This window comes from Salarias fasciatus, chromosome 19 (assembly GCF_902148845.1).
Source record: "Salarias fasciatus chromosome 19, fSalaFa1.1, whole genome shotgun sequence".
Taxonomy (NCBI): domain Eukaryota; kingdom Metazoa; phylum Chordata; class Actinopteri; order Blenniiformes; family Blenniidae; genus Salarias; species Salarias fasciatus.
Genome location: NC_043763.1, coordinates 2,519,503 through 2,539,097, shown reverse-complemented (window position 1 = coordinate 2,539,097; position 19,595 = coordinate 2,519,503). Strand labels below are relative to the sequence as shown.

Genomic DNA, 19,595 nt, shown 5'->3' with positions numbered 1-19,595 from the left:
GAGGAATGCAGCACGCGCTGCTGAAGATGAAGAGGAGGAGGAAGAGGATGCCGGTCACGTGACCGCGGTCATGTGACCGCCGCTGTGTCACAGTAACAGTCTTTGAGCGGTCAGTCGACCCGGAGCCGCAGCGGAGGACAACATGAGCAGAGTGTGAGTCCGAAACTACCTCCGGCTTCAGCTGTGATTAGACTTTACCTCGAGAGCGTGTGTGTGTGTGTGTGTGTGTGAGAGAGAGAGAGAAAGAGAGAGAGTGTGTTTGTGTGTGTGTTGACCTAGATAAAAACACTCGGCAGGTTAAAGTGACGCTAATGAAACTCTTCCGGGGCAGAAACACTGAGGCGCTGTGTGTGTTTTTCTTTTAAAAAGTGTTTAGTTTGAATGTTGACCTTCTCAGCTGACTCCGGAATCTACATCCGGCCAGATCAATACCTGAATGGAACGCGAAGTAACCGGTTACAAGTCCTCCCAGGATTACTTTGTGTGTCTATAAAGTTACACCACTCAAAAAAATAATCAATGCTTTAATTTATGAGGAAGTAGCTTTGCTTTTACTTGTAATCGATTACAATCAGTGCAGTGTGACAGTAGTTCTACTTCTGCAATAATTAAAAAAAATATTGTTCTCGACTTTTTCCTGTAATATCAAAGTCATAGACTGAATTTTATCAATCACATGATAAACCAGCTACATGCCAAGACTTGTTTAAATGTTTCAGAGTAGATTATTTGATTTGTGCCAAAGTCTTATAGAAAATGTGTCAAGTCCATGATTTTCACCTCGGTGGATTCATGTAATAACGTTGTGCTTAATAGATGATAATCTCAGCTGATATTTGATTCATGCTGGGACTCTGTGGTGAAGCTGTTTGTGGCGTTTCTGTCCTCAGACTGGCGCTGTCCCTCCTCCTCCTCTTCGTCACCACGTCAGTCCGGAGTGGATATCTGGAATTTGACCAAGATGTCCTGTGAGTAAACCTCAGCTTTTAATCTCCCATAAACCAAAAACCCATCATAACGCCGATCACGTCAGAGCAGATGAGGACAGGATGCTGATGCTGATTCAGACTGAGAGGGATGGGAAGGCAGTGAGGAGCCGTCGGACTGAAGGATGCTGAATGTGCAGGATCCCGGAGGACTGGACCGACGTGGGCCGGCTGGACCCGTCGGAGGAGCTGCAGCTGACCTTTGCCCTGAAGCAGCAGAACGTGGCGCTGCTGGAGGAGACGCTGAGGCTGGTGTCCGACCCCGACTCGCCTCAGTATGGTAACGCTGCCGTCGATGACCGCCGGTTTAATCACCTGTGAGCCAGAGACGCTGCGTTGACCTGCGCTGACCTGCTCCTCCACAGGGAAACACCTGAGCCTGCAGGAGGTGGCGTCCCTGGTGCGTCCGTCCGAGCTGACGCAGAAGGCGGTGCGCGGGTGGCTGCAGAGTCACGGGATCACGCGCTGCCTCGCCGTTCTCACGCAGGACTTCCTGCAGTGCAGCATGACTGCAGCGTAAGCACGTCTGACCCGCTTTCACCCCTCCTCGTGATGAAGTTCCCCTCTCTCCGGTTCTCACTGTAACTCCAGCAGGAAGCTGCAGTCTTGTGAAACACTCAAATCTGGGTCAAGGTTGCTGAAATCTGATAAAAATAGCTTCTTACCTAACAGCAGCTCCTCTGGCCTGCACACAGTTTTACCTGTTGTTGCATTCATGCCGCTGGTGTGGATCTTAGATTTGTTCCCACATCATTATTAAATAGAAACACTCAGTTTCATGGCCGCCACACGGACCTGAACCAGAAACCTCAAAGATCTCACAAGAGCAGCAGAAGGAACAGAAAGAAAACTCAAAGCAGGAAGAAGCTGCTGGAATAGAAAACAGCTGTTTAAATGAAACTCACAGGAGATTAAAGGGAGAAGACGGGTCAACAGACCAGACCGTAAACTTTCAGCTCCCGGGTCAGAAGGTCGTCTCACCTCAGAACAACTCTCATCTCCGGAAAAAACTGAGACATCTAAACTGGGGAATAAGGGGAAGTTTGACCAAAGGTCTCCAAATTGTGTCCAACAGAAAGCAGCCGGTCAAAATTAGAATCAGAAATGCTAAATTATCTCAAAACTGTGAAAAATGCTCAAATAAATGAACAATTAAAAATTATAGGAAAAAGGAAAAATGGTCAAAATGTTCAAAAGAGTCAAAACGGCTGAAATAAAATCGCAGAAATTCCCGAAAACTGCTGAAAGAGCCAAACTGAACGAGCTTCAGCAGCAAAGGTCAAAGGTCAACAATAAAACCTGCGTGTCAGATGGTCTAAACTGCCTCAGAGGGTCAGAAGAGCTGAACCGGCCTGGCTCTGATCCTGGTCTCTGCTGGGTCTGTGTTCCAGCGTCGCCGAGGCGCTGCTGCCAGGAAGCCGGTTCCACCGCTACGTCCGAGACGGCGTGTCCAGCGTGCGGTCCTCGGCCCCGTACCAGGTCCACGACGACCTCCACCAGCACCTGGACTTCGGTGAGCCCAGTTCTGCCGCCGCTCGCCGTCCGGAGCCCGTCCCCCCTTAACGCCGATCCGTCTGTCTCCCCGCCAGTGGGGGGGCTCCACCGCCTCCCCCCTAGAGGCCGGGACGCCGGCGGGTCGCGGCGGCGGAGCCTCGCCGCGGGGCTGCACCTGGGCGTGACCCCCGCCATCCTGAGGGAGCGCTACAACATGACGGAGGCCGACGTGGGCTCGGCCCAGAACAACAGCCAGGCCGTGGCGCAGGTACGACGCCCCGACCCGACCCGACCTGACCAGCCGCCGCCGCCGCCGTGGCTCAGCCGCGTGTCTCCGTCGCCCCCCGCAGTTCCTGGAGCAGTACTACCACCCCGCCGACCTGGCCGAGTTCATGGGGATGTTCGGCCGCGGCTTCCAGCACCAGTCCCAGGTGGCCCGCGTGGTGGGCACGCAGGGGGCGGGCAAGGCCGGCCTGGAGGCCAGTCTGGACGTGGAGTACATCATGAGCACCGGCGCCAACATCTCCACCTGGTTCTTCACCAACCCAGGTGACGGCGGCCTCCACTTCCTGTTAGGCTCCGCTGAATGAACCTCAGTCGGCTTTATTACATTTACTCACCCGTCATAATGGCTTTGATCGCTGTTCTCCCTTCTCCCTGAACCCGTCCCCGGGTTCCGGTCCAGGCCGCCACGAGTCCCAGGAGCCCTTCCTGCAGTGGATGGTGCTGCTGAGCAACATGTCCGACCTGCCCTGGGTTCACACCGTCAGCTACGGCGACGACGAGGACAGCCTCTCCGCCGCCTACATGGCGCGCATCAACGCCGAGTTCATGAAGGCCGGCGTGCGCGGCATCTCGCTGCTCTTCGCCTCAGGTGGGTGTGCAGCCGGGGGGTGGAGGGGCGGGTTCCGGCGGCCGCTCACCGCTTCAGGACTGACCTCTGACCTCCCGCAGGCGACAGCGGCGCCGGATGCAAACACCAGGATAAAGGACAGAACTGCTTCAGGCCCAGTTTCCCCGCCTCCAGGTGAAGCGCGCTCAGATCCGAGTCGTTAGAACTGAACCGTCTCGCTGCCGAAGCTGATCTGGAGCTTTGACTTCCAGCCCGTACGTGACGACGGTCGGCGGAACGTCGTTCAAGAACCCGTTCAAGATGTCGTACGAAGTGACGGACTACATCAGCGGCGGCGGCTTCAGCAACGTCTTCGAGATGCCGGAATACCAGGTAAGAAAACCACTTCCTGTTTTAAAGGTGGCGTGTGGAGCGGGTGGAAGCGTCTCACGCGTCTCCGGGTCTCGGTCCGTCTCCTCGTCCCTCCGCAGGTCTCTGCGGTGAAGGCGTACCTGAAGAGCGTCACGGAGAGCCTCCCCCCCCAGTCCTACTTCAACACCAGCGGCCGGGCCTACCCCGACATGGCCGCCCTGTCGGACAACTACTGGGTGGTCAGCAACCGCGTGCCCATCCCCTGGGTGTCGGGGACGTCGGTACGACGCCTGTCCACGGGTCCCTGACCCCAGACTGCTTCCAGTTTATATAGAAACTCACAAAACTGACAGTAAATCTGAATCCGTTGCTCTTTAGAAGGTGTAAATCTGGAAATCAGGAAATCAGGAAATAAATAAAAAAAAAAGAATGGTTTAAACTATCTACAAAACAGTGGAGAGAAAGGAGTGAAGCTGTTAAAATCAGGTAGAAAAACAGGTTAAAAGTGATGAAATGTTGACAGGACGCTGACCGTCCGTCTCGTCCCGCAGGCGTCCACGCCGGTGGTGGGCGGCATGCTGTCCCTGATCAACGACCAGCGCCTGCTGCAGGGCCTGCCCCCGCTGGGCTTCCTCAACCCGCGGCTCTACCGGCTGCAGGGACAGGCTCTGTTCGACGTAAGCCCCGCCCACTGCCTTCTTCGCTCCCGCGCCCCCGGCCCCGCCGCTAACCCCCCGCTTCCTGTCCGCAGGTGACGGAAGGCTGCCACCTGAGCTGCCTGGACGAGCAGGTCCAGGGGAAGGGCTTCTGCGCGGCGCGGTCCTGGGACCCCGTGACGGGCTGGGGGACGCCGGACTACCCCGCCCTGCTCGCCGCCCTGCGCTCAGACTGAGACCGGAATCTGTCCAGCTGTCCCGTCTCTGAGGCGTAGACGTGGTTTTAGGTCACGACAGTGACAGTCGGGGGTTTTTTTTGCACTTCCTTTCTGCTGTTCTGATTCAGCAGGATCAGAACCTCCTGCTTTAATCCTCCTGGAGGGACGGGCCGAGCAGAACCCTCCTCCAGGCTTTATGTTTAATGAAGACAGTGTTGAACCTTCATCCTGGATGGAGACATGATGTTTTATCTGTGTGCAGAGTGGAGGAAGAGTGTGTTGCTGAATGTGTTTGATTTTACTCGGCAGGGATGAGCTCAGCTCAGTGTTTTTTAGTTGAAAATAAAATGTCTGCATGCAATTAGTTTTAATAATAATTATGCCACCGAGACGCAGCGGAACACTCCGCCTTTCTGCCGCTTGGTTTGGTCCGACCGGGAATCAGACGTCAGCTGGATTTGACGAGAGCCTGCAGTGTGTGTGTGTGTGCGTGTGAACTGATTAAAGCTGCCTGTGTACGAGGAGATGTCGTCTCATTAATCCACATCGGCGTCCCGCACAACGAGGCGTTTCACTGAATCAGCCTCGCCCGACCCGACAGGATCTTTCCTGGTTTTCGATGCACCAAATATGTAAAACAAACTGAAGTTGGCTGAAGTCCAGACTGAGAGAAGAAGAAACAAACAAAGTGCTCTGGAATGAAAGCTCTAATTTCCGGTACAAATGTGCGGCGGCCCTGCGGCCTCGGCGCTTTGTCTCTACTGTCTGTCAAAGAAAACCAGCCGACAAATTGTCCTCCAGCTGGGAGACGTTGGCCTGAACCGGCTCAAGCTGTCGGACGAGAAAAACCACGAAGCTCAGTTCAGCGGTGAAATAACGCGCTGTAACTTCATCTCCCCTCCAACCAGAGTGAAACCTTCCATTCGACTTCAGATAACCCACAAAGCAAATCAACAAAATTGATTATTTTTGCATTTTCAGATGAGAAAAATGACTCCTGCTGTGCTGGTAAGTGCAAGGGAGGAAAAACTTTAATCAAAACTTCTTTTTTTTTTTTTTCAATCAGTGTTTACTATTGAAAATCACATGGCTATTATCTACACGATTCTGATATTGCATTGTAGAAAATAATATGCAAAGACCAGTCAGTCCCCTCAAAACACAGTCATGGCAGGAGAAAAGGGAGCACAAACGGAAAGGTCTTCAGTGAAGAGCTACAGGGACGATCGGACTACGTACAACATGACAGAGCTCGTCAAACCGTGTACAATATGCACACTTTGGGGGGGAGAAGAGTACAAAATTGAAAAGTTGTCACTTAATCAATGCAAATTTGAAAGATATTGCAAAAAAATGTTAAGTGTGGCTGTGCTGCTAAGGTAGAAAGGTGTTTGTAGTTGTTCCTGTAGGTGCAGATCCATGAACGAACGTCTTCACAAGAAGAAACCGTAGCCGAGGTGGGGGTCGGGAGCCTGAGGGGGGCGGAGCTTCATCAGTTCCTCGTTCGAACCTCCGTGTTTTATCAAAAAAAAGTTCCAAGAGGTAATTTCTCTGTTTCGATCTTTCACCTAGAGGCAATGCGACGGGGACGTCTTATCTCACAACGAAGCAGGCCACGGGACAAAAGTCTGTCTGTCAGGGAGCAGAGATGCAGGTCGGGTCCTCCAGGGCGCGCTCGCCGTGCGCCACGCCTTGCTCACTGGTTGTTCTTGGCCTTGGCGTGTGTGAGGATGTGGGACTTCAGGTTGGTGGACTGGGCGAACTTCTTGTTGCAGCCGTCGAAGGGGCAGACGTACGGGCGGTCCCCGGTGTGGATGCGGACGTGCGTGCGCAAGTTAAAGTCCAGAGAAAAGCGCTTGCCGCAGCCCTCGAACGTGCACTGAAAACAAGCAGAGGAGCGGCGTGAGGCCACCGCCGCGGGACGGGACTGCTCGGCGGCGCCGGCGCCGGGACACTCACCTGGAAGGGCTTCTCGCCCGTGTGTACCAGCTGATGCCGCTTGAGTTTTGAACTCTCCACGAAAGCTTTGCCGCACTCGGCGCACACGTGAACGCGAGGACCGTGGGTGTGCAAGTGTTTCCTCATGGCGGAGTTGTCCCTGAACATCTTGGTGCATCCCTGGGAGGACGACAAACGCAGGAAGGATTAACGTAACGGGGTCAATGCAAGATCCTCCCAGTGTTCAAAACAAGGAGACGAGTGTCTGGAATCTGAATCAGAAAGGCTTTATGTGAGGGAAGTTCAGAGCAGAACAATCTGTACCTAAAACTAAAAACTGGATCAGAAAACATTTTAGTTGAGGGGCCAAAAACAGACCAATTTTATCTTGAGTGGATCAAATCAGTAAAACAATCAGAAGTAACCTTTAGATTTAGTTTTTCTTTGTTGTGGCGCAGAGTACAGGTGATTAAAATGTCCATTTGTTCACAAAACCAACCAACTACGCCCAAAAATAACTCCAATCTCAACATAAAGCCAATTCTAATGAAACCTCCGGGTGCAAAATTCAGTGAAGTCTATAATAAATGGCTAGCTTAATGCTAATGTCTCAGCTCGGGTGCTGGTGTCTGCTACTCTTCAGAAATAATAAAAAAAAAAAACCCAGAAACCTACGCTTTCATTGAAATTTCTATGATTTGCTTGATGGTTTCGTGGACTGGATTGGAACCTCTTGAGGGCCAGTTTTGGCCCCACGGGCCTTATGTTTGACACCCTTGGTTCAAAGCGTTGCCACACATGAGCACACTTCTTATTTCCGCCTCTGAAAATTCCGCCGTTGCGTGTCGCCGCCGTCTAGCCTCCTTTGAAAAGCAGACATTTGATCCACCGGCTCCACCCACCTTGTGCGGACAGGCTATCGTCCTCGGAGCGTCATCTTCTTTTACTTTTCTTGGCTTCATGCTGAAACAGACACCAGAGTCAGACTCCGAACCAGACGGTTCCCGGTTCAAAGGAAGTGGTGCTGCTGGTCGACTCACCGTGCAAACTCTGCCAGCTGTTTGGGGTCGGAGAGGTCGATGCCCGGGATGCCGCCGGGGGGAAGCTTCTTCCCCGTCATGTACTCCGAATAGTCCGGAGGAGAGTTTTCACCTGTGATCTGCTCCTCGTGGTCGATGTCCTTCTTGTCATCTGAATGAAACAGATTTTATACGTCAATAAGACGGGTCTGGAATAAAAATCTGAAAAATGCAAAAACACATTAAATTATTACTTTTAAAGACAGAAAAAATATTGAGTTAGAAATAAAGAATAACCTGCTTGGTTGTGCATTAATTACTATATATTATTTTTATTGAGAGAATATTTGAGGAAAATATCACTGAATCAAGTCAAAACAAATATTTCACACATTTTATTGTATACATTTAAATAAAATCTACTATAAAAACGATCACTTTCTCTGAGGAGGAATAGAATCTGATTGAGTTTACATAATCATATAATCCCATTTCAGCAGAAACACGTAATAATCTCAAAATGACTCATAACAAAACTGATGATTTGCATAATACTCAATTTCTGAACAGTAATTACACCTTTATGATACCAACACACACAATATGCATATAAAAGACTGAACTGAGATGCACTGAAACATCCACTTAAGTGTATTTCTTGTAAATTATTGTTGTTAGGATATGAAACATTATTCAGACATGTTTTTTTTTTTAATACATAGAACTGTTTTGATTGGGGTTAATTGCTCTTCATCGATTTCTTCCGATACTTGTTACTTACCACAAACTTACAAAAGTTTTAATAATGGAGATTTAACAATTTAACTGTGGAAAAGTGAATAATTGTTTCGTTTTTATCAATATATTTAGGAAAAGACAGCTAGTTTCATCTTTACGTAAACAGGCAGGTCTACTCTCAGGAGGATCCAGTTACACGTGCGTAACTCAACTCGTGCGCCGTTTTAAAACCCGTCATTCTGGTAAAACCACCGAGTTAAAGCAGTTTATTTTCCCCTCCATGTCTTTAAAACAGCGGTGTGAAGGTGTATTTTTCGGGTGATTGAGCGTGTGGGAGCTGCGGGGCGCTGCTCCCTCGGCGGTCCGTGAGCGCGCCGCCGCCCCGGGTGAACTGCGCCACAGCGGCCTAGCGGAGCCCGCTGCACCCCGCTCCCACTCTCGCCGCCATCTTCGTCGGCCAAATAAACGCCATTTTTTCGGGCCGCCATACTTCCCAGACCGGGGAAATATGGCGGCGCCCATCGACACATAAAACATGGCTACCTTTAAAAACAAAAACCTTTCAAATGGAGTTTGGCTGCTCCGGAGCGGGGAAACGCGCGGCCGTTCGCGGCGGAGGACGAGGCCCGGCCGGGCCCGGGCTCTCCACACTCACACCGAGAACAAAGCGAGCGGCTAGCAGCAGGAATTCACCCAGGACTCACAACTTACCCGATGCCCACATAGTGACAGAAAATTCCCCCTCCAGAGTCTTGATCTGCACCTGCTTCTGCTCCCACTTGCGGCCCATCTCCCCCCCGCTCAGGTAGCTCTTTTTGCCCGCTTTCTTCCCGCTGCCAGCCTTCTTCATTCGGCCCGCCGCCGAGCTTTTCCCGGCCACGGTAACCAGAGTCTGTTCGATGTAGTCCTCCTCCACGGCGGGCACGGGGATGAGGATCTGGTCCTCGAAGCCGTCATCCGTGTGCAGCTCGGAGTCGTCCTCGCCCACCACCTCCTCCCGGGTCTGCACCAGGATCACCTCCTGGTGCGGGTGCAGGGAGTGCGGATCGTCCGAGTCCAGCGGCTGTAAGGCGATCATCGGCTGGTGCTCTCCGTCGTCTCCCACAATTGTCGTCTCGATTGTCTCTACTTCAATTTCGTGCAATTCCACTATTTCGGCCGGCATTTCTGTCCCGTCCGTCTCTATATACAGGGTGTCCCCCGACGCCATGGTTTGTTTGGTATTTCCTCCTACTTTTGTGCTGTTTGTCCTGCGGTGCAGCGTCCCTTCCTGCTGCTCTGCCTTCTTCCTCCCCGTCAACACACACACGCTCCACTTATCAACTCTCGCGAGATTTCAGACCTCGCCGCTCCGTGGTCCGGGAGCCGAGGCGTCCCACACAGCTGGGTACTGGGGCCACAACATGACAGTCTTCTGCTACAAAGTCATCAAATACAGACTTTACTTTTATTTTATTTTACTTTATTTTGTTTAATTTCTAACAATTTAATAATAATATAATATTCAATATAACAATTATAATATAATAAGAATAATTCATATAATTTCATTTAAATTGAAAACGTTATTAATCCAGAGGGAAATTCTTTAAACTATTGCCCACACAGGGTAGAGCACATAATAAATACTAAATAATGTATAGACTACCAAATTAGACAGGCTAAAAATTTAATTATTATTTTTAAATATTAACATATGCAAGGGCTAATGGTGACTAATATAAGCACAGAGAGGACGCAATTGAAGAAAACACAACAAACACTATATACAGGGAGGAGTGGCCACAAGAAGGACTGATCTCCTGTGGTGCTCTATAGAGCGCTTTGATGGTATTAATCTGTAGCAGAATGTGCTCAAGCTGTTGACCAGGATATCACAGAAGGGAGGGGGAGATGATCTAATGGACTGGTGAAGCATCACTGCACTTGCTTTTAGCTCGTATTGATTTGTTTCTTAATATATATATATATATATATATATATATATATATATATATATATATATATATATATATATCACTGTGAACACTGTAAATCATTTCTTGAAATATTACTTTATGTAAGTATGTATGTATGTATGTATGTATGTATGTATGTACATACATACATACATCCCCCCCCCCCCCCCCCCCTCCTCCCCCCCGCCACCACCACCTCCTGCCTGGTCATCAATTGTAAAAATGAGAATGGTACAATAATGGTGAAAAAACACCTCAAAAACACATAATCAGGGACAGGTCAGTGCAAGTACAGCATAGTAATCTATAAATACTGGTAAGTGAAGTTGGTTTAATCCAGAGAAAAAAAACGTACTCATGTTCATCTATGTTCCAAATGTTCACAATCAAGCCCCCAAAAACCTCATCCTACATCCATGTATTTCCCAGGTTCGGTTTGTGGGTTACATTAGCAGATCAGGCAGGTCAGACCAGCACCGATGCCATCTCAACTTTGGCCAAACTCATAGAGGGAGACAGCCACAAACACACACTCACTCATATGGGCAATTCCACATGCATTTTTGGACTTTGAGAAAAAAACCAAAGTACCTGGAAAAATCAATTCATAATTCAGATTTTAATAAACCTAACATGTTGAATTGAAATGCTTTCTTCTTTTGTGTGTGTGTGAAATCTTTCTATTTACTCAGAAAAAAGTTTACTCAGTGTTTCTGAGTCACAGGAACGAAAATGAAGCAGCTTTTAGTTCCTCCTCACTTGTGGAAAGAACATCCTGAACACCTGAGGACTGTTCGATACTCTTTTTGAAATTGGGCCTTAAAACTACTTTATTTCTTCTCCTTTTTGCTTTTGTTAATATGTTTGTGTTAATCAGTGTCATCATCTTAATTGCTTGAGATTATGTTTCTTAGTCACCTTGTTTTAATGGATTTCCTTTATTTCTAGGTAAAGCACTGGTGCAGTGGTCCTACAGGAATATACTTGCCTTGCCTTTATTCCTGGAATGATTCTCTTCAGAACAGCCTTATTAAAGATCCCATAAAACTGAGACGCCATACACATTTGAGAACAGCTAAGAGCAGCTTTAATTTCACCAATGAACCCATTTTTGAACTATAAATGTGCAACTTTCCTCAAACACAAACACTAAAACGAGGTGTTTTCATTTGTATCATTATCATGTAAATGGAGGTTGCTCCCTGAAACTTCCAGAAAAATCCAAAGGAAATTACGACTTTTATCTCAGAACCATTTATCCACATACATTTTCAACCTGATTGTTGTCTGTTGTCTAAAAAAGGCTAAAGAAGGTAAAATAGTTGCAGAAATTGTTAATAAATAGTTGAAACGACTCCAATGTTAAAGCATCAAGGAATGAAATCAAATTCTAAATTAAGTAAAATTAAATTCAATTATAGCAATGAAGTTTTGAAACTCAATAAATGCATCCTGATACAGCTTTCTTATATTCGGCAAAACTATCTATAAATCCTTCTGAGCTGTGTTAAATCCAGGTTGAATATATTTAATGTCTCTAGACAATTTTTATTTGTTTGAAAATGGCAAAAACGGCACTCAAACGCTGCAGACCGCTGCTGTATGCAAATAAACCGACTGAAATGTCTGCTCTTGAAAGATTTAAGATTTGAATGTGATTAAAAAGTAACTGAATCTGTGTTTCTCACGAGCTCCCTCTGGTGGGATTTGGGGGCAAGTAATGAATACATATTTTGTGCAAAAAATATTTGAAAATATATAAAAAGACCGAAATAGAACAGACATTGGAGAGCTGGATATTTTATCAGGTGCTTAACACTGTGCATGGTTTAGAAACCATTTGATTTCAGTAGTTATTGACGAAATGACTCAGTATTTTTTAAACATTGAATTTTTAAGCAAAACAGGCAGGCTTTAGTTAAAAGTTTCATTATTTTTTTCCACGTCTGATTTAAAATTATCTTAAAAAAAAATATATTGCAGTAACGTGCTGACCATCAGGGAGCGCGCACAGGAAGGGGGCGCGCATTTCAGCAGGTGCACAGCTGAGCGGAGAGTGGGCGGAGCTTGAGGTGTGCAGGTGGGCGCGCCTCGATACTGTCTAGGTTTGATGACACACACTCACACAGATCACACACTCTCACACACTCTCTCGGCAGTGAGAGCGGCAGCCGCGCAGAGAGAGGGGAGTCATGGGGAAGTCAGGAGGAAGAGGAGACTTTGAATGGGTCTACAGCGACCAGCCGCACACCTCCAGGAGGAAGGAGATTCTGGGTGAGAAAACACTTACAGCAACGAAATAACAGTGATAATACAAAAATCATCTCCAAATCTGTGTGAAACCCAGTTTATCTATTTATTTTCGTTGTTCGTTTATGAAAAGGTTGAAGGAGGAGAATGTTCTTTTTTTTTTTTTTCCTCCCCTGACTTTATGAAGCCGGTTAAACCTGTTTACACGCTGTTGCTTAACAAGTCCACAATGGATGCAGGGAGACGGGCAGACATGAGGCTGGAGAGCACCACAGTGTTCATGGATCTGCTTGCTCGTTGATGCAGAGATCATTTAAAATCATTTCACGGCAGATTTTAATAATAGAAAGTATTGTTTTTTCCAGTAAAGCAGCTGTATTGGACTGAACTGTGCTCCTCACGTTGGTTTCTCCCACAGTTTACACAGAATTGTCCGTTTTGTTGATTTTCAGGCTGAATTTAAGCAGTCTATTGCCTCCCATGCCAGTACTAAAAGTATATTATTGGAACTGTAGACCTTCAGATATGAGAAGAATGTGGTGTTTTTCGGCTGAGCGCTGTGACTATTGAATGATATTCAGGTGAGAAATGTTCCACTGAGCCAAAGGAGGATTTCTTTATGTAAACCAGTCTGCCTGTGTGTCATCTTTTCTCCCTTGTGAGACAATGACAGTGTATTGATAGCAGGTGCTGGTGACAGTGCTCTTGGGAACCGGAGCCGGTCCCTCCTCAGACACAATGCAGCTCCTGAGGCCAGAGCGCCAGACTGAGACCATCCCCACAAAATAACCACAAGACACCTTTCAAGAGAGCTTATCTGTTCTCAGGAATAGACTGACGCTCTGGTGTATTGTTCTTTTCTATTTCAGGCATATGAAATTAGTATTGTAGATTCTTATCAGTTTCACCACAATCTGATTCAGAACAATTCACTGTGAAGGAGTTGGATTCCTGCAGATGTGTATCTGATCCGGGCTGTCATATGGTGTGAACGGAGGAGGGGAGGGACTTTTGACACCAGCGAGTGCTGAATTATTGAGGCGTTTTGTTTGAATCATCCTCCGCTCTGGCCGCAGGGCAGACGCCGCTGCCGTTGTGCCTCGGACCTTCACTCTGTTCAGGGTGAAATGCTGACTGACAGGTGGTGGTAACTTCATATCGGCTTCCCTGCTTCCTGATGCACAATGCTTTCTGGACGTCTTCAAGCCGCTGTGCCACAGAACAGTGTGTGACTGGAGTCTTGACTGATTTCCTTGCTGAAATCTTGATCTAGATCAATAATGGGTTCAAGGAAGCGTCTTGTCGCCGTGAAGGTGAACTGCAGTAACGGCTGTGTCGTGAGTTTTGCACATCACACAGGTTAAACTGCTTTTTTTATGGCGTCTGGTTGTTGATTTACTTTTACACATGTGCAGGTGCCTCCGGTACACCTGTGGGCTGGAGGATACATCCACACATGAGGCCGCCATTGACAACGGTCTTTACTAACAAATAACAGGAAACAACAGGAAACCAGTGAAAACTGTCAACAGAAGGCTTAGCAGGTTCTGGGAAACCACATGCAGCCAAGTCGACATGGAAAACACCAACACCGACCACAGCTTCAGCTCAGAATCTAAAGAGTGGTTTCAGTTTGAACTGACATTAAGAGCAAACTTTCCAGTCGTCAGCAGCACGAACCTCCTTCAGGAGCCTCTCTGATCGTTCTCCACAGTGAGACACGTTCCGTTTGGACCTGAACTAGATCACCTGCGGATTTATAGTCCTCAGTAAGGATGAGAAAGACCTGGGGAGACCCGGTGCCTGTAGAAGGCCGGTCTCAACTGGACACACATCCTCCTCCTCATGTGCCTCAGGCTGAGTTTATGAAATGTAACGGTGTCCTGATAAGGGGTTGAATTGCGATGTGGTGTCATTAGTATGAGGGGTGAATTCCTCTGGGCTAATGATCAACAGAATAACGAGGATCTGATGAGTTAATGGGTGACCTGCAGACCAAACCAGGACCCGCCGTCTCTGATCCTTCGGTCAGCCCGCTGAGCTGTATTTGCATGGAAACTTTACACTGCTAAGCCGTACACAGAGACGCACGGCAGATTTGCATTCGATATCCCACGATTGTGTCTTGTCCGCCGTGCGCGGAGGTTTGGGCTCTGCAGCGCTTTGCATGCAGGGATCAACTCTGAATGGTGGTGTTGTTTTTTTTTTTGGTTTTTTTTTTTCCAGGTGTTGTGTTTCTGTGCCGTCAGGCTCATATTTTACTCTACGTGGCAACTTCTACTTTTATCTCTGCAATGTAAAAACAGTCAGAGATCATTTACAGTAGTATAATTTCTGTAGGGTTTCCTGAGTTCCACAATTTAGAAAGCGGACTTCTGCTTGACATTTCTCATGATATAATAAACCTAATTGTGTTTATCTCCATTGAATATTGTAATTGATGATAGTTAAAAGACTTTTGTAAACTTTACGGTGTTGTGCGGAAACAGAAAAAAGGAGAATAGAAGCTGTGCTTCAGTCTGCTTCTTTGATCTTTAATGTTTGATATCTTTTTCCTGAGAGTGAGGGTGTGTTTTTCCAGAGAACAGAGAATAAACCGGAGTTAGAAATGACCTCGGCTTTCTTTTCGGTGTAAACGTGTCCGCTCCGTCGCGGCACGTCCTTTCTGTTCTCCTGGAGAACCACACGGTGCAGCTGCAGATCAGAGCAATCTGGGTGAACCACAGCTTCCTGGCGGGCCTGGTTCAGCTTCCTGAGGAAGTCGCTGTTCGGTTTCCCCCCACCTGGGGAGAGGTGTGCCTGGCCCAGACCGGGACGGGCCGGTGCTGACCCCCTGGGGCTGGCTGGGGGTGCGTGAGGACAGGGTCAGCAGGTACGGCAGAGGACGAGTGGGTGGCGTTGGAGGAAGCGTCCTGAGGCGCTGGTGTCTCTGAAGCGGCCGTCCTCGGTCCACTGTCGCTGCTCTCAGACATGGATGTCTGCAGCTCAGTGGTTTTATGCTCGGATGCACAGAAAGCCGCAGGCGTGGCTCAGGCCTGGCTGTGAATGCAGGTGAAATACTGCAGTTTTTTCTCTTTCAGGTACGTTTACATGTTAATGAAACTTTTCCAGAACGTTTTTGAGATTATCTTAAAGACATTGAAAATTCACTTTGGCCTAAAATGTAGAAATTTTCCAATTTCCAAGATGTTATGTTGTAAAAGTCTTATCAACCAAACCGTTTCTGCAGCAGGGAATTCTCGCTTCAGCCCGCTGGCTTGTATCTACGCCTAGTTTTTTGTTTCCCTCAGCAAAACAACACCTCTGCCAATTAAATCAGACTTTAGTCCCCGGAGGGGGCTGATGTTCCTCACAGCCTGCTGGCTGGTGATCGCCGCTTCACTGTTATCCTGTAGTCACAGTGACACATCAACACCTTTATCTGTCTGGACTGTGATAAACAAACTACTTTGTATCCCATGCTTATTTTTTGTCGTTACGGTTCTTTGCGTTTCCTCAATCTTTCCACCTCTTTGCTGAAAGTCTGACTTTCTGCTGTTTTTCCTCTCATGTGTCCTCAGCCAAATACCCAGAGATCAAGTCCCTGATGGGTCCAGACCCCCAGCTGAAGTGGGTGGTGTCCGGCATGGTCCTGACCCAGCTCCTGGCCTGCTACCTTGTCCACGACCTCTCCTGGAAGTGGGTCTTCTTCTGGGCCTACGCCTTCGGCGGCTGCATCAACCACTCCCTGACCCTGGCCATCCACGACATCTCCCACAACGTGGCCTTCGGCAACAAGCTGGCCCGGTGGAACCGCTGGTTCGCCATGTGGGCCAACCTGCCCATCGGCCTGCCGTACTCCGCCTCCTTCAAGAAGTACCACATCGACCACCACCGCTACCTGGGCGGCGACCAGCTGGACGTGGACATCCCCACGGACTTCGAGGGGTGGTTCTTCTGCACGCCGGCCAGGAAGGTGCTGTGGCTCTTCCTCCAGCCGTTGTTCTACGCCCTGCGGCCGCTGGTGGTCAACCCCAAGCCGGTGTGTCAGCTGGAGGTCCAGAACGCGCTGGTCCAGATCGCGGCCGACCTGATGGTCTACTACCTGTGGGGCGTGAAGCCCATCGTTTACCTGATCGCCGGATCCATCCTGTGCATGGGACTGCATCCCATCTCCGGACATTTCATCGCCGAGCACTACATGTTCCTGAAGGGCCACGAGACGTACTCTTACTACGGGCCGCTGAACTTGATCACCTTCAACGTGGGCTACCACATGGAGCACCACGACTTCCCCAGCATACCCGGCAGTAAACTGCCTCAGGTGAGCGGCGGACTAGCTCGTGACGGCGGGATCGGCAGCTGAACTATGGACCCGGCTCACTTTTTTTCCCTCGTAGATTATTAGTTGAGCGGTGGAGAACGAGCACAGCTCCACTTACATCACCTCCAGGTGTGGGCCGATAAGACGGGCCTCGCCTGTCGATCCCTAACGCCACACGTCATTCCTTTTTCTCCCCCCCCCCCCCCCTTTTTTTTTCTGTCAACAGCAAATACTTGTGCAGTGAATAGGCGGGCATGGTAACTGTTTAACTCGCTCCTCCAGCAGGAGCAGAGCTTTGGGAGATTCAATAGCCCATGACTAATGAAAAGTCCGCTTTTCACCTGTCAGGCTTTAGTATATCGCAATAAATATGAAAACAGGACTTTCCTGAAACATCCAACTGTTGGGATTGTCACAGAGCGGCCGGTTTCATCTGGAGTGGGCCCGGGCGGTGGAATCAGAATCAGGTTTACTGCCTGGTATAGCAGCCTGTAAAAGGAGTTTGTTTTGAAAAGAAGAAACTGATTTAAAAGGCACAAAGATAAAATATAAATACACGGAATTAAGAGAGAAAGAAATAACACGATAAATATGATGAGGATTTACAGAATTTATGTAAATTACAAAAGTATTTACAGTAATGAATTTATAAAGAAATAGTGGCATAATAGCCTTTAGATTTAAACTTTAAAGTTTTTCTTTGTTGTTTTGTAGAGAAACTGTTTTCACAGAATCAAACAGTTTCTAGAGAAAATAACTCCAATTTCCATATAAAGCTGAATTTAAAGAAAAATACAGATAAAAACTTCTGCTATAGCTGTTGCTTTATGCATGTTTTTATAGATTCACCCTGACAGCATGGCTTTGATGCTGATGGTGAGATCTCAGCTCGGGCCTGCTGCTCTGAAGAAATTTGTTTAAAAAAGAAAAAAAAACAAAAAAACAATGGTGAGCTGGATTAGAGTCACTGGGGGGGGCGGATTTGGCCCACTGACCTTTTGTTTGATACTCCTGCTGTAGAGTATGGGCAGGAAATTAATTTTTTCAAGTGGCCACACAAAAAAAAATTCAAACTTTGAGTAGTTGAACTCATCACTGGCTCTTTTCATGTTTGTTTTCCTGCTCTAATAACTATTCATGTCTTATTGAAAGTACATTCCCAGTGTTGGGAGTTAGCTCTGCTCATCAACCCAGGAAAGAGGGTAAAAGTAGCTGCTGAGTGTGAACTTTATTTAAAATAAAGATGCACAAAACACATCAGAAGTCTGTAACTTTTCCTAAAAAGATGCATTTTTTCAGACTCGCCTGTTCAAATTGCCTGGAGCTCCCAAACATGTTTAACCTCTTATAATATTTGCAGCTTGTAAAATCTTTCTAAATTCACCTCAACTGTAGATTATGTTGCATTTACTCTCACAATCACCTTTGAACTCAAACATTTCAACACATGTAAATGTTAATTTACTCATTATTTTGTGAAAGTGTTGTGGAGAGGAAGAAGGCTGCAGACTCCTGACCTTTACGCCAGTTTTCCCCTTGATTCATGTTTTCTGACTGGCAGCTGAAGCTCTGCTGCAGAGTTTGAGGAGTAAACTACTTTGCACTTCATGAAGGCTCTCCGGATCCTCACCTCCTCTCTGGTTTCTGTCCGGCAGGTGAAGCAGATCGCCGCGGAGTACTACGACTCGCTGCCCCAGCACTCCTCCTGGACCCGGGTTCTGTGGGACTTTGTGTTTGACGACAGCATCGGGCCCTACGCCCGGATCAAACGGCAGTACAAGCTGGACAAACAGGGATAGGCCTGCGTCCGCCGCCGCCGCCGCCGCCTCCCACAGCAGGAACGTGAATTTCACTGGTTCAGCATCCTTTATTTACTCCAGCTTCAATGTTTCTGCATCGTGAGGTTGTTTGATGCTTTCAGCTGATCTGTTCTGTTCTCACATGTAGGATGATGTTCACATTTCCATTCATACCATGTACAGGTTCAACACCCACACACACACACACACACACACACACACACACACACACATCAGTGTCCTGCGTTAACACTGACAGTCCCGAGGGCCCGTCGCTCCTACTGCTGACATTTCCCTGAGCCCCGAGGTGATTTAGTCACATTTCCTCATCTGTAGAATGAACCCACGCTTTAAATTTGGATAAAGGTCACATGCATTCTCATGAGGGCTCACACACACACACACACACACACACACACACACACACACCACTACCTCCTTCAGTTGCCTTTTTCCTGACAGTCAGACTCATTACGTGTTTCTGATTGTGAGGATTTAAAACACAGATTGCTGAACGTTGTTGCAGAGCAGCGCTGAGACGGAAAAGCTTTTCTTTTCCTGGGTGAAGCCTCGCTCTGCGCTGGAAACAGTCCGATTGCATCTACTGGGAGTGGACTAATGAATCGAAACCAAATCAGATGCTGCCTCTTTAGCCTGTTTTGCTGATGCAGCTTTTCTCTACAAAAACCTTTAATCACACACATTAGCTCCTTTTTTGTAATAAAGTTTGAAACGCCACCTCTGAAGCGTCACCGGCGTCAGAAACCAGTCAGTCGTCCCTCTTAGCAGAGAATCAGCTCTAATGGAAACATGTCCGCTGCACAGCTGCTGTGCTTGTTGAGTTTTTGTAATTTTGTCCACCTGTTTTGCAGCTTTGTGTATTTGCATAATCTTGTTTATATTGTTTCTATTTAAATGATTATATTAAAGTCTTTCTAAGAAGAAACCATTAAAAACATGAAGGTGGCTGATTGTGTTTGTTTGTTGCTTATATGCTTATTCTTAAATCGAAACATGATTAATGTGAGTGAA

The 19,595-nt window shown here is 47.7% G+C and overlaps 3 protein-coding genes across 3 annotated transcripts; 2 read left to right on the top strand and 1 right to left on the bottom strand.

Moving 5' to 3' along the window:
* The first annotated feature begins 77 nt into the window (after positions 1 to 77).
* tpp1 (tripeptidyl peptidase I) lies at positions 78 to 5,082 on the top strand. The gene is made up of 13 exons (XM_030116879.1): positions 78 to 153; positions 891 to 968; positions 1,127 to 1,266; positions 1,352 to 1,502; positions 2,378 to 2,499; positions 2,576 to 2,748; positions 2,831 to 3,029; positions 3,166 to 3,354; positions 3,435 to 3,507; positions 3,585 to 3,705; positions 3,804 to 3,965; positions 4,236 to 4,361; positions 4,436 to 5,082. The coding sequence occupies exons 1-13, from the start codon at positions 143 to 145 to the stop codon at positions 4,574 to 4,576; spliced, it is 1,686 nt and encodes a 561-aa protein (XP_029972739.1). The 5' UTR covers positions 78 to 142; the 3' UTR covers positions 4,577 to 5,082.
* Positions 5,083 to 5,566: 484 nt separating this feature from the next.
* yy1a (YY1 transcription factor a) lies at positions 5,567 to 9,559 on the bottom strand. Its single transcript, XM_030116893.1, has 5 exons — positions 8,965 to 9,559; positions 7,537 to 7,687; positions 7,399 to 7,459; positions 6,518 to 6,676; positions 5,567 to 6,437 (listed from the first exon to the last, which is right to left on the bottom strand). The coding sequence occupies exons 1-5, from the start codon at positions 9,461 to 9,463 to the stop codon at positions 6,255 to 6,257; spliced, it is 1,053 nt and encodes a 350-aa protein (XP_029972753.1). The 5' UTR covers positions 9,464 to 9,559; the 3' UTR covers positions 5,567 to 6,254.
* Positions 9,560 to 12,330: 2,771 nt separating this feature from the next.
* Positions 12,331 to 19,529, top strand: degs2 (delta(4)-desaturase, sphingolipid 2). Its single transcript, XM_030116895.1, has 3 exons — positions 12,331 to 12,485; positions 16,022 to 16,764; positions 18,420 to 19,529. Exons 1-3 carry the CDS (start codon positions 12,404 to 12,406, stop codon positions 18,561 to 18,563), a joined length of 969 nt encoding a protein of 322 aa, XP_029972755.1. The 5' UTR covers positions 12,331 to 12,403; the 3' UTR covers positions 18,564 to 19,529.
* The last annotated feature ends 66 nt before the right edge of the window (positions 19,530 to 19,595 follow it).